The 14,558-nt window shown below is 42.9% G+C and overlaps 1 protein-coding gene across 3 annotated transcripts in view; it reads right to left on the minus strand.

The window, feature by feature from the left end:
* The window catches only part of BTBD1 (BTB domain containing 1), a 74,706-nt gene that overhangs the window by 32,818 nt on the left and 27,330 nt on the right, over positions 1-14,558 (minus strand). For all 3 annotated transcript variants that reach the window (XM_030189616.1, XM_030189615.1, XM_030189614.1), the window contains exon 3: positions 9,008-9,113. In XM_030189616.1, coding sequence (XP_030045476.1) covers positions 9,008-9,113 — 106 coding nt within the window. The remainder of the gene's footprint in view (positions 1-9,007; positions 9,114-14,558) is intronic.

Raw genomic sequence — 14,558 nt, forward strand, 5'->3', positions numbered from 1 at the left:
TATGCACAAAAAAAGTTCTTCCTGATTGGGCTGGGGTGGAGCATGCTTTACTTAAGATTTTTCGCAGGGGTATGGGGCCAGGACTCATTTCTAGAATTTATAAAAAAAAAAACCCACCTCCCCGCTCTCCCCCCCCCCCCCCCCCCCCCCCCATTTTCTATTTCTGTTGATGGCTCTCTCATTCTCCCTATCTCCTCAGCTCGAAACCTTGGGGTTATCTTTGACTCTTCTCTCTCCTTCTCTGCTCATATCCAGCAGACCGCCAAGACCTGTCGTTTCTTTCTTTATAACATCCATAAAATCCACCCCTTTCTTTCTGAGCACTCTACCAAAAACCCTCATCCACACCCTTGTCACCTCTCGTTTGGACTACTGCAATCTGCTTCTTGCTGGCCTCCCACTTAGTCACCTCTCCCCTCTCCAGTCGGTTCAAAACTCTGCTGCCAGTCTCGTCTTCCGCCAGGGTCGCTTTACTCATACTACCCCTCTCCTCAAGTCGCTTCACTGGCTCCCTATCCGTTTTCGCATGCTGTTCAAACTTCTACTAACCTCTAAATGTACTCACTCTGCTGCTCCCCAGTATTTCTCCACACTCGTCCTTCCCTACACCCCTTCCTGTGCACTCCGTTCCCTGGATAAATCCTTATCATCTGTTCCCTTCTCCGCTACTGCCAACTCCAGACTTCGCTCCTTCTGTCTTGCTGCGCCCTATGCGTGGAATAGACTTCCTGAGCCCCTACGTCTTGCCCCATCCTTGACCATCTTTAAATCTAGATTGAAAGCCCACCTCTTTGCTTTTGACTCGAAACCACTTGTATCCACTCGCCTCCACCTACCCTCCTCTTTCCTCTACACATTAATTGATTTGTTTGCTTTATTTTTTGTCTACTAGATTGTAAGCTCTTTGAGCAGGGACTGTCTTTCTTCTATGTTTGTGCAGCGCTGCGTACGCTTTGTAGCACTATAGAAATGCTAAATAGTGGTAGTAGTAGTAGGGATTTGTCAAGCCCTATGATAACCAATTGCAATGTTACCTGAAAACAATACAACTACCACAGAAAAAGGGGGCAAGTTTATAAGCATGGCACCTCCATTTAGGTGTGCTGATGCCATGCTCAAAGCTGTGTACATCAAGATGCCGATAAGGGAATTAAAGAAAGTTGCAAATGAGGTTAGAAAGGTGCCTGAACAGTATCTTAGCTAGGGTAGGAGTGGGTAAAACATGTCCTGCTATAGTATGTGCAGCCAGTGTCATTTATTTCTTCTATTAAAGGCCTGGTTGAACAGCCAAGCTTTCACTTGCTTCCTGAAATATAGTCTTCTGCTAAGCGAGGCCTTTCAGGGAGTGTATTCTAGAGTGTGGGGGCTACTCCGGAGAAGGCTTGCTTGTGGGTATAACATCGTGTGATGTCCTTGGAGAGGGTGTGGTTAGGGCTGCTCCTTGGGAGGACCTTAGTGACCTTGGAGATGTGTAGAGGGAGATCTGGACCCTTTCCTTTAAGGGCCTTGGAGGTCAAACAGTGTTTTAAATTTGGCTCTGTATTGTACTGGTAGCCAGTGAAGTTTTTGCAAAAAAAAAAAAAAAAAGTGTGATGTGGTCATGTTGCTTACAGTCTACTAGTCTAGCTGCAGCATTCCGAATCAATTGGAGCTGGTGCAGACTCTTTGCAGTCAGACATGTGTAGAGTGCATTACAGTAATCCAGTCTTGATGTTATCATGGCAAGCATAACCAAGACAAAGCTTACCTTCTAAATGTAAGGAGATAGGCAGCATAGATATCACAAGTGAAAGAAGCTGTTTTTGAAGGTTGCCTGGATGTGGGGGATCAGAGTAAGTGCTGAATTGAGCTGCATTCTACATTTCTTCACTTGTGATTTTAGTTCCTAAAAGAGATTTTGATGTCAGGTCTGGGCCCACTTGTGTTAGGGACCCATAGAAGCTCAGTTTTAGCGTTTATTGAACTGGCATGCCTACACGCATTAAGTTGGAGACATGCCCATGCTGCCCCCATGTGTATGCTTCCCATCCCTGCAATTACATAGTAAGGTACTTCCATGTTACTGTATATAATAAGGTGTGGTACACTTACACACAAGGAAAAACATTATGACTTACCTGAAAACTTTCTTTCCTTTAGTCCTATCAGACTAGTCCAGAACAACGGGTTGTGTCCCTCTACCATTGGATGAAGACAGAGGAAAAAAAATAGTTCTTGTTCATTATTTCGAATAGCCAAGCAATGGTACTCAAAATCTGACTGATGACCAATATAGAAACTTTGAGACCAAGTAATTAAAATCAGGTTAATAGCCTTTCCAGCTAGTAAGACATATACTCTACTGACATACAGATATTTCACCGTCAGGAGATGTGCGACATACAATAGGCTAGGAGAAACGTACAAGTAGAATCCGTGATATCTGAAAAATATAGCTTGTAAGCAAAATAAAATTAAATCAACCAGGGAGAGATTCTGGACTGGTCCGACAGGACTAAAGGAAAGAAAGTTATCAGATAAGACATAACTTTTCCTTCCACAGCATCCTATCAGACCAGTCCACACCAATGGGATGTAGCAAAGTAGTGTCCCCAAAATAGGGTGAGACTAAAGAGAGAGAAAGAATTTTGAAAACACATCATCAGTTTCCCCAGTATAAAACAGAGATATAAACTTGTATAGCCTTAGAGGTCCTTTCCAATGGTACCCAGTAGAGAGAATCAAAAGGTTTCCCAAAAGACAAAAGATATGGAAGAAGAGAAGGATGCGATTACAATAAGAATAAATAATAGAAAATAGCAAGACAGACCATGGAAGAGATGTACAGACCAAGAACAAATCCAACTGATGTTTTTCTAGAAGGAAATATAGGAAGAAAGCTATCAGGGGCTGAAAAACCACTGTGCTTCCCTATCTACATCTATGACAACCAGGAGAAATTAAGAAGCACCCTTTCCTGAGAGTAAAAAAGGGGACCAAAAATAGCTACTCACTGACCAGGTGTCAGGAGTGCTCTATTCAGACATGAAAACCCAAATATCATTGTAAGAGCAAGAAGAGGGTCCTGAGACATGAGACACTCAGATAGGGCAACCTATTAGTCTGAGAAAAAATAAAATATTAGAGACTTCCTGCAATTGTATAACAGTGGTGGCCAATGCCACCGCTATCAAGGTAGTTGTGCAAAACAGCTGAACTGTAGAATCACACAAAATAGGTGGCTTGTACAGCCTAAGCCATACGAACAACCGGTGAAAGAAGTACTAAATAGTTGTGCAGAGACAAGGCACTTAGCCACCAAAACCAGTGAAGATGAGCCATAAGTGAATGCATCAAGAAATGTTATACATGCAGCCACAGTAGCTAGAGTTATAGATGTGGCTACCAAAACTGGAGACATCCAGGCTGTCACTAGAGCAGGAATAAGAGGCGGCAGTTGGTGCCACACAGGCAGAAGAATGAGAGGTAGCTGTAGTAACTGGCAACACAGGTGGCCGCTGCCTCTGAAGCCATACACTTGCATGCTGCAACTGAAGCCGTATCTGCCAATACTGCATGAAATATAACAAGCACTTGCCATAGCTAACATATATGTAGATGCTGACTGATATCCCACTTATAATTATTACAGCCAATGATATGCAGTCAACTGCTGACTGGGATGCCACATATATAGCCACCCAATGTACCGCTGACAGCTGGAATATCTGATGCCACATAGGTGGGTCTGAAACTATGCCATACAGACAGTTTTTGGAACTGTGCTATACAGGCAGCTGGTACCATGCCTGCTGCTGCAGCAGTTGCACACACATGGTGACAGAGTAGACGTGCTACACAGCCGGCTACCAGAACAGCGCTTTATGACTGTCTTGGAACGATAGGACATGTAGCTGACTGCTGAAGGTAAAGAAGAAAGCTGGCTATTTCAGCAAAGCACAACTGATCATGCAACCATATAAGACAGATGGTTGTTGTATCTATGAAATACCAGTACTGTGCAACCCAGAAAACAAGCGGCTGCTTAAGCTGAGTAGTATGGGCATTTGTTACAACTACACAATAAAAGCAGGAAACTGCTTTAGGAGAGCAATACAAGTGGTTGCTACCACAAGGGAGTAATCCAGATGAGTACGGCCATTGGTTGCCGCCACTGTGCAACCAATAAGGCTGCTGCAAATGTGGTTGCTGCCATTATGCAACGTGGGTGGATCATCACTGTGCAACCCAAGTGGACAACTACACACACAGGGGTTGAGATGCCAAGGAAGATACAGAAAGAACTGTGCAGTATACAGGGACAGTATATATGAACCACAGTTGAACAGAAAAACTGTGCAATTGGGCCAGCTCTGAATCAGTGGCAACCAAACTTCTTCGGCTGCACTATTTCTGTAACTGAAAGAACTAATGCAACTACCCTGAAACCAGCAAGCCAGATGAGTAGCTCATGTTGAAACAGAGTGTACCCATCAAATTTGATAGAACACAGCCAAGAATTGCATTGTACAGCTTTGACCAGACCACTTCCATCACCTCAGTCACTGACCCCAGAACTTGGGCATAGTCCCAGACCCTGGGACTGCCTTGACTGAGAAGACAAATCTGTTGAACCACCTTCAACCTCTTGCACTCCATGAGGAAGATCTACTTCCATGCTGCGTTGAATAGGATGTCCAGATACTCCAGCATCTGTGACAGAATTAGTCTGCTCTTCTTGAAGTTGAGCATCCAACCTGCCTGTATAAGATGGACAACTTTGTCCTTCGCCGTCTGAATAGGATGACGAACAAATGAGCCAGTTGTCAAGATACAAGTGAACTGATTCCGTGGCAAACGTTCTTGGAGCTGTGGAGAAACCAAAGGGCAAAGCCCTGAATGGAAATAGATGGCCCAGCACCACAAAACATAGAACCTTTGATGTCGCGGTCATATGGGTATATGCAAATACACCTCCTTTAGATAGAAGGTAGTGAGAAATTCTCCCCCTTAAAGCTATGACTGCTCTTAGTATCTCCATGTGAAAGGAGAACACTCAAAGACTGCAATTTAGACCTTTAAGATCAAGACCAGATGAAAAAAGTACCTTCTTTCTTCGGGTCAAGGAACCTGACAGAGTATCTGCCCTGTCCCTGCTCAGCCTGGGGAACAATGGCCTGGAGTGCCAGCAAGGAATCTACAGTGACCTGAACCTCAACTGCCTTGGTTCCCTTTCAACAAGGAGACTTCAGGAAGAGGAGTAACCAAGCTGGAGAACTCCAACTTTTAACCTTCTATAACATCCGGAACTCACTGGTCTGACGTGATTTTGGTTCGATTCTCCTGAAACACTTGAAGACATCCTCCCATTAGAGGAAGAGTGGACCAGCTTCACATCATTGCGATGCTCTGGAGGCCCTGGGCGTTCTGACAGAGGACTTCCTGTCCAAAAGAAAAGAAGATCTGCATGCATGAAAGGGGAACTTTTGACCATATTGCTAACAAGGTTGGTACTGTCTGCAAATCAAGAGCCCCGTGAAGATGAACGACCAGAGGTTTTTGGCTTATCTTCCAGCAACCGCTGTGGCTTAGTTTCCCCCAGTTCTTTCACCAAGTCAGATATCTTCTTCAAATAGCAACTTGCCCTAAAAGGGCAGTTTAATTAGATGTGATTTTTACGCTGCATCCACTGCCCAATGACGCAATAGCGAAACACATACCGCAAGACGTAACTCGTTACATATCATAACTAGCATCCACCAAGCAAGCCAACCCTGCTTCCAGCTGGGCATTAAGGGGGCCCATTTTGTGTTGCAGACTGCTGATACACTTCAGGCATGCCCAAAGAAGACACTTCAAAAGGCTTGTTTCAGGACTACGAGTGAGGTGATCAAATTTGCAGATGATACAAAACTATTCAAGATTGTTAAAATACGTGTGAACTGTGAAAAATTGCAGGAAGACCTTAGGAAACTGAAAACTGGGCAGATGAAATTTAAATGTGGATAGATGCAAAGTAATGCACATTGGGAAGAATAATCCAAATCATAGCTACCCGATGCTAGGGTCCACCTTAGGAGTCAGCATTCAAGAAAAAGTACATAAGTACAGCCATATGTTTCCAATAGTGGCCAATCCAGGTCATAAATACATGGCAAGATCCCAGAAAAGCTCAATACATTTTATGATGGTTATCCCAGAAATAAGCAGTGGATTTTCCCAAGTCAATTTAATAATGGTCTATGGACTTTTCCTTTAGGAAGCTGTCCAGACCCTTTTAAAACCCTGCTAAGCTAACCGCCTTTATCACATTCTCTGGCAACGAATTCCAGAGTTTAATTACACGTTGAGTGAAAAAACATTTTCTACGATTCGTATTAAATTTACTACTTTGTAGCTTCATCACATACCCCCTAGTCCTAGTATTTTTGAAAAGAGTAAACAAATGATTCACGTCTACCCGCTCCACTTGTCATTTTATAGACCTCTATCATATCTCCCCTCAGCCATCTCTTCACAAAGATTAAGAGCCCTAGATGCTTCAGCCTTTCCTCATAGGAAAGTTGTCCCATCCCCTTTATCATTTGTGTCACCCTTCTCTGTACCTTTTTTAATTGCACTATATCTTTTTTGAGATAGTGACCAGAACTGAACACAATATTCGAGGTGCGGTCAAACTGATACAAAGGCATTATAACGTCCTCACTTTTGTTTTCCATTTCTTTCCTAATACCTAACACATTCTATTTTCTTTCTTAGCCACCACAGCACACTGAGCAGAGCATTTCAATGTATCAACAACGATGCCGAGATTCCTTTCTTGGTCGGTGACTCCTAACGTGGAACCTTGCATTACACAGCTATAATTTGGGTTCCTCTTTCCCAACCAGGTATCATTGTAGACAATACACTGAAATCTTCTTCCCAGTGTATGGCGGCAGCCAAAAAGCCAATAGGACGAATGAAATTATTAGGAAAGGGATGCCAAAGAATATTATAATGCCTCTGTATCCCTCAATGCTGAGACCTCACCTTGAGCATTGAATTGAATTTTGGTTGTCATATCCCAAAAAAGATATAGTGGAATTAGAAAAGGTTCAAAGGAGATTGACCAAAATGATAAAGGGGATGGAATTCTTCTTCAATGAGGAAAGGTTAAAGAGGCTAGGGATCTTCAACCTGGAAAAAAGAGACGGTTGAGGGAGGATATGATTGAGGTCTATAAAATCCTGAGTGGTGTAGAACAGGTAGAAGTGAATTAAAAGACCAGGGAACACTCAATGAAGACAGACAACTGCATTAAACTAAGTTCTTTATACCTAAGCTTTGGACAGAGCATGTGTTTGGAAATATATGAGTTATTTGACATCTGAAGCTATTGGGAGGTGATGTTGCACGTCTTTCTATAATTTTTTTGAAGCAAAAGATGGGACAATACAAGAAGGGTTTTTAGACAATGATGAGGAACAGATCATATTGATTGCTATACAGGTCATTTTGATCACTGGCAGCTCTCTAGACTATTAAGTCTTGAGCTCCTTGAGGCTTTTCCCTTCCTTTAGTTGTAATGTGCTTCCAATTTCACGTATACTTGTTTGCCTTTTTAGTGGGTCACTTTTATTGCTTTTGACACTCAATGAAATTACAAGGAAATACTTTAAAACAAATTGGAGGAAATATTTTCACTCAAAGAATAGTTAAGCTCTGCAGCTCACTGCTGGAGGATGTGGTAACAGTGGTTAGTGATCTTGGTTTAAAAAAAAAAAGGTTTAGACAAGTTCCTGGAGGAAAAGTCCATAATCTGTTATTAAAATGGACATGGGGGAAGCCACTGCTTGCCCCAGGAATCGTAGCATGGAATGTTGCTACTAATTGGGTTTCTGCCAGGTACCTGTGACTGGCTACTGTTGGAAGCAGGATACTGGGCTAGATGGACCATTCATTGGTCTTACCCAGTATGGCTATTCTTATGACGGCATCACCGCTGCTGTCTAGCCTGTATTAGCTCCCAAGAAAAGCAAGGGTCACTTTTAAACTTTGAGCACTTATCTACCAAATCTTGCATGGTATGGCCCCTATGTTATCTCTTGTTGATCTTCTGCCACGTAATACTGTTCTCGGGGCTAGAGATGAATCTAGTGCTTCATTATCCAAACTGTAAGAAAACTTTACAAATCAGTTCTTGCAGCAAGATTTATCAGGGCATAAAATGCTGGAACTCCTCCTTGCCAAAGTCAATTAGGGGGCACTAAGATTACTTATTGTTTTGTAGAGGAGTGTGGTAGCCGTGTTAGTCCACTCTTAAGGTTATCAATAGAAATCAAACAAAATAAAACATGGAAAAGAAAATAAGATGATACCTTTTTTATTGGACATAACTTAATACATTTCTTGATTAGCTTTCGAAGGTTGCCCTTCTTCGTCATTTGCTTATTTCCGATCTGACGAAGAAGGGCAACCTTCGAAAGCTAATCAAGGAATGTATTAAGTTATGTCCAATAAAAAAGGTATCATCTTATTTTCTTTTCCATGTTTTATTTTGTTTGATTTTTATTATTTTGTGAAATGGTAAAAATTTTCCTTTGGAAAATTTCTAGGTGTGGTTACTTATCTCCCTGTTTAGACAACTTGGGTTACTTGTTTACTGAATCTTTGTTTTCATTGCTATGTATTGTTCTCTCTTTTTATTGCAATGTATTATGTATTCTGTATGATGCGATTTCACTGTACTGTTAGCCACATTGAACTCAGGTTGCTGGGATAATGTGGGATATGTTATAAATCAACTAGTTTCTTCCTCTGTCTTCATCCACTGGTAGAGGGACACAGCCATTGGTCTGATAGGATGTTATGGCAGTGGCAATTTTTCGGCACTTATGAGCACAAAGAGCATATAACTGCAAGCACTCTCTGTTGCAGAATCATCCTGTAAAGTGAAATGGCTATTTTCTCAAGAAGGAACACCAGATTTAAAAAAAACAACAACCCGAAGAGCCATTAAGAAATGAAGGTGAGCTGAACAGCATACCTATATCAATATCAGTAAAACCTTCTGCATTTATTGCATCCATTGTACTCTTGTCTATAGTATCTAGGCAGAGACTAGCAAGCTGAGGTTCATCAAATAATCGAGCCTAAGGATAAAGAGAGATAATTAGGAAATTAAACAGTTAAAAAGTATCCATAAAATATTGAGTTCCCTTTCAGTGTGAACACTTTCCATACAAGCCTTCAAAAGGATGTTGAAAGAGTAATGCAACTGCAATAAGAAGTCATCCTATAACGCAAAGGAAACAAATTTCCTTCATGTGTTATGTTCCTTCTGGTTAAATACCACCTGCAGCTACTCATTCAAACTGCTTTCTACTGCACTCTGCCCCAAATTCTGACTAGGGACAGAGAACGTACCTGTATATAATATGAAAATTGCTTTGGCTGTCCCACAGAAAGGCGGTATATCAAATGCATGACCCATACACATACTAAATTTTTTTGTTCTGAATCTGGTTTGCCTCACATGACTTCTTCCTACCCAATCAAAACCACTTTACAAATCTGCTCACAGTGGGTGGGGGGCAAGCAGGAACTCATGTGAGGCAGTTAAGGTCTCCCTCATTCCAGACTGAGACTCCCACTACACCATTATCAGTAACCCAACTACTGTTGCAGCATTTTTCTTGATGGGGAGAGATGATTACAACTCCCTTCAGAACCAAGAGCAATCACAGCTGAATCACACTGGTTGAGTCTTTCTCCTTGGAGTGTTGATGGTACTGTCAATTTCCTATCCTTTAATCGGGCTGCACTATCCTGATCAAGCCAGGTGTTCCCTGCCAGCAGATAAAGGCAGAACAATAAAAGCTTTTGAAACAGTTGATCATCATCTTATTTCTGGAATTGTTTATCATTGGTTCTTTCCTAATCAGCATATACATTTTCTGTTTCTTTTTCAATCAGGGTGTCCAAAAGTTATCCTCTCTTATGGAGTAGTGCAGGGGTCCTTTATTTAATTTTTGAGCCACCTACTCCTCTTATCCAGGATCTTGGTTTACACACATTATGCCAATGAAATTTTGTAAGCTTATCATATACTGATTCCTGTAACCAGATCTCTCTCAATTCAATGTCACCCTTTCACAAATTTCTGTTTGGCTTCAAGATAATCATCTGGTACTTAAAGCAAAAAATGGAGCCTGCTTGGATTACTGGTAACTCTCAGTCTCCATCTTTAAACGGTCAAGACAATTAAGATAGCTTCCTCCTTCAGATGTTTAAGTGTTATAATAGATCAAAAGCTTTCTTTCAAGGAATAGACTGCCTCTTTGGCAAAGACATCCTTTTTTTCTTCACTAATTGTGTGTGGTACAACATTTCCTTAATGTAGTCTCTCAGATGACATTTCTCAATGTCCTCAGTTTCTCGACTTGACTATGTAAAGTTATCTATTCTGGATTATCTGTTTCGACACTCATTCATCTTCAAACAATTCAAAATATGGCTTTGCACACTTTAGCACAAGCAGAGTAGCACACTTCACCTCACACCTCTATTCATTTTTACCACTGGCTATCTATCATGTTCAATTTAAGGTTCTTACTCTCCCTTAAGGTCCTTCATCTTGGTTCTCCTTCATATCTTGCTGTCCATGTTATCCTCTAAGCATCACCTAGGCTCCTACATATCCACAGACTGCTAGATTAGATTCAAACAGTGCATTTACTGTTTAGCACCCTCCCTACCCAAGTCCACGTAGATTATTCCTAATCAAGATTCTGGGCAAGCCTCAACATTTTTATTTGAAAAGGCATTTGGGGATCGGCAGGCCCTGGTTGGCTTGGCACCTCAAATCCACTGACCTGTTCTAGTCTGTATTGACTAATTGTACTGAACACTACTAATTTTTTTCTCGCCTGTTTTGTATGAATGATTGCTGTTTTACTATGGCATTTCTTTTCTAACTTTCTTTTACTACGTAAACTGATCTGTGATGTCCACAGTAAGGGTGCCATAACCATAAGCCATTAAGTAGTAAATGTATCTGCATGGATGGTTATTCTTTGATTTGAAAAAAGCATGTGGGCCTCAAGAATTGGTATAAAAGGATAACCTTTATTAAGGACCCAACAAGGGCCATGTTTTGGCAAATGCCTGCTTCAGGAGTCTATAATATAGCACACACAAACATAGGTGTATATCTGATATTAGTAACAATACAAAGAAAAAGAAAGTTACAAATGTAGATACAGTACTATAAAATTCTATAAATGGGAATGAAATAGCACGATTAAAGGAGATCACAAAAAAGAAAAATACTAATTTTGCACAATCCACTTGAAACAAGTATGTCAAACTAATTAAAAATGTAAATTAAAACTAGTGTCTAATCTAAACCTAAAGTAAAAAGAATGAATCTGATCATTACCAGCTGTTATTCTTCCAAAGATTCAATTTATTGTCTATAATGTAGTTTAAGAGAAATACTTCAAGAATATGAAAAAATGTGTTATTGACACCTTTTTTCCCCATATACCTAACATTTCTCTAACCGACTACAAGTTGGCCAATAAAATTTTGAAACTCTGCAAGGATAGCAGCTGGTAATTATTAGATTCATTCTCTATTTTTGGTTTAAGATTAAAGACAGCAACTTGTATTTTACATTTTTAATTAGTCCAACATTGATTTGAAATAATTGTTTAAAGTGGATTGTGCTAAATTTGTATTTGTTTTGAAGTGATAAGTACAGTGGTGCAGTTCTGATCCAAGTCATAGATATGAAAACCCTATTAATATCGTTGGAATTTAAAGATTGAACACAATCACTTTGTTCACTTAACGAGGCTTCAGCTGTGCAACTCGATGGATCAGACTCATACCACCAAGAATTACGCACCATCGTCTTTCACTGGTCTTTTCCAATGTTGCTTTTCTTACTATATAGTCATTAACTGCTTATATAGTCTCCCAAAAATTTTGACAGAGTAACATGTTGGCAAGATGTGTCTGCTAAATAGGAGGGGGGTTCGTCCTTGATAAAGCAGATTGTGAAACATGATTCATGTCAGGCAATTCACCCCTATGCTGACAAAGGTAATTGCTATTATTCACAAATATTTAAAATTTTTGGGAGACTTTTAGGCATATTTTCAAAGCACTTAGCCTTCCAAAGTTCCATAGCCAGATCCCCCCGCATCGGCGGGTGTGGTGTCCCTCCCCCGCTCCGCGGGGATGAGCTGGACGGATTCCCCTCCCCCACTTGTGTGGGGATGAGCTGGGTTAATTCCCCTCCCCCGTTTCGGCGGTGGTGAGCTGGGCAGAAAATTATCAGGTATGATTATACATAATTTTACCATAAGTAGCTTTATGCCCTTAGGGGAATAGAGCTAACTAGGCAAACCCAGTCAAATCTTGTTAGCCTAGAGCTGCAAGGGAACCAGGGGGAGAAGCACCCAAAAAGGTGCGGGGCTCCATAGGGTGAGGCCGTGCATCTCACAGAGCAGCCATACATCTCACCAAGTGCTGTGTACTCAACCAGGGCCAATTTGTAGTTCCAGGAACCTGAGAGCTGGCCATTTAGGCTCAACCAAGCTGTCTGGCACCTGCCTGCTCTACTAGGAGCTAGACCAGGAGCACTAGCCTGAACTTTTGAATGATAAATATACTTGGAAATTTAGATTTCCTTGTCATGAAGCAGATGCAGCCATTACAGATGGGTTGTGTCCATCAACCAGCAGAGGGAGATAGAGAGCACACTTTTTTCAGTGCCTCATACCAGCTTGCTCCAGTGCCTCTCTCCAGTATTCTCTATCTGCCCTAGCAGAGTGGCTGCAGCTTCTTCGAGCTCCATCTAAAATCTGCCTGGAGGTTGCGCCTGTGCTTTTGCCAGTTGTTAGCAGGGGTGTTGGAGGCTATAGCAGCTTCAGTTTAAAGGCACATAGGTTCGCCCTTTCCCTGCCTTACCCATACCTCCGTGGATGTGGACACATTGCTTAGCTTTCCCTGTCCTTCCCCACCAATAGTGGATGCAGGCACATAGGTTCGCCCTTTCCCTGCCTTTCCCACTCACCTGAGCCTCCGGAGTTCTATTTACCTCTGCTTTCCTCACAGCGTTAAAAAAAAAAAAAAAAAAGGAACAGAGGTTTGTCCTTGCCTTTTTCTGTGGGACCGGAGCTGTGATACTCGGTCCAGTGAGGTAAGAGTGTTTTCTGACTCCTCCGGGGTGGGCCCGCGATTGGGGCGATTTTGGTGCAAACCGCCATTTTGAATTTTACCGCCGTTTTTGGCGATGGCTGCGGAGACAGTAAAGCGCTGTTCCAAGTGTGGCAAGCGCAGATCAGCAGTGAGGCTCTGTAAATCGTGCTGTACAGATGTTAGAGCCGGCCCAAGCATGGCGAGCGACGATTCTTCGCGCTCTGAGCTGGCAGCGGGCGCCATTTTGAATTTACCACATGGCGCGACCTCCGCTGAGACGGAGAGTCCTGAGCCCGGGGGGAGGCCTCGGAGTGAGTCTGATATGGGAGGTACTAGCCCCGGCAGAGATCCGGGTGCCCAGGGTGAGTTTTTCTCCCCTGATTTTGTGTTATGAATGCATAAAGCATACATGCTTAAAAGAGCTCTCCCACAAAGCCTGGCTTAGGCCTCTTCTAATGCCCCCCCCCCCCCCCCCCCCCCCCCGGTGGATTGTAGCCTGGGTATGCCCTCTGAGGTGTTATTCCCTGATAATTGCCAGAATATGAAGCGCAGGAGGGCTCATTCCCCTTCAGAGAGTGCTGCACCTCCATTCGCCCCCCCCCCCCCCCCCCCCCCCCCCCCCCGTGGTCGGGCTGCGAGGATTCGGAGGACTCTGGCAGGCCTTCATGGTCTGAGGAGCCAGTCTGGTGCAGAAGTGACTCAGGATCTGGACGATCCCTCCGCGGTGAGGATTTTCCACCGTGATGAGCTGCCAGCGCTTATTTCTGATGCCCTGCAGGCTCTCTCTATTGAGGACCCTGCCAGTGGCTCAGCCTCCTCTGTGAATCCTAGGATGGCTAGTACCAAAAAGCCTGCTCGAGCCTTTCCTTTGCATGACTCCATCCAAGAGCTTATTTCAGCTCAATGGGCTGACCCCGAGGGACCTTTGAAAGTTTCCAGGGCTATGGGGCAATTATACCCTCTGAGTGAGGAGCATATGGCTCGCTTGCCTATGCCTAAAGTGGATGCCCTAGTCACAGCTGTGACAAAGAGAACTACCCTCCCTGTTGAAGGAGGTGTTGCCCTGAAGGATATTCAAGACCGTAGACTGGAATCAGCACTTAAACGGTCATTTGAAATTGCAGGTCTCACTATTCGGGCGTCTGCATGCAGTTGTTATGTTGCTAGAGCCTGCCTGGCTTGGTTGCAACAGGCAGTGGAACAGCCCGGTGATGGAGCGGAGCCCTTTTCAGATGTGGGTCCGCGGATGGAGTCGGCCTTGTCCTTTCTTGCTGACGCCCTTTATGATATTGTCAGAGCTTCGGCTAAACACATGGCAGTAGCAGTGGCGGCTTGCCGTCTTCTTTGGCTACGGCATTGGGCGGCAGACATGGCCTCTAAGCAAAGGT

Source organism: Microcaecilia unicolor, chromosome 1 (assembly GCF_901765095.1).
Source record: "Microcaecilia unicolor chromosome 1, aMicUni1.1, whole genome shotgun sequence".
Lineage (NCBI taxonomy): Eukaryota > Metazoa > Chordata > Amphibia > Gymnophiona > Siphonopidae > Microcaecilia > Microcaecilia unicolor.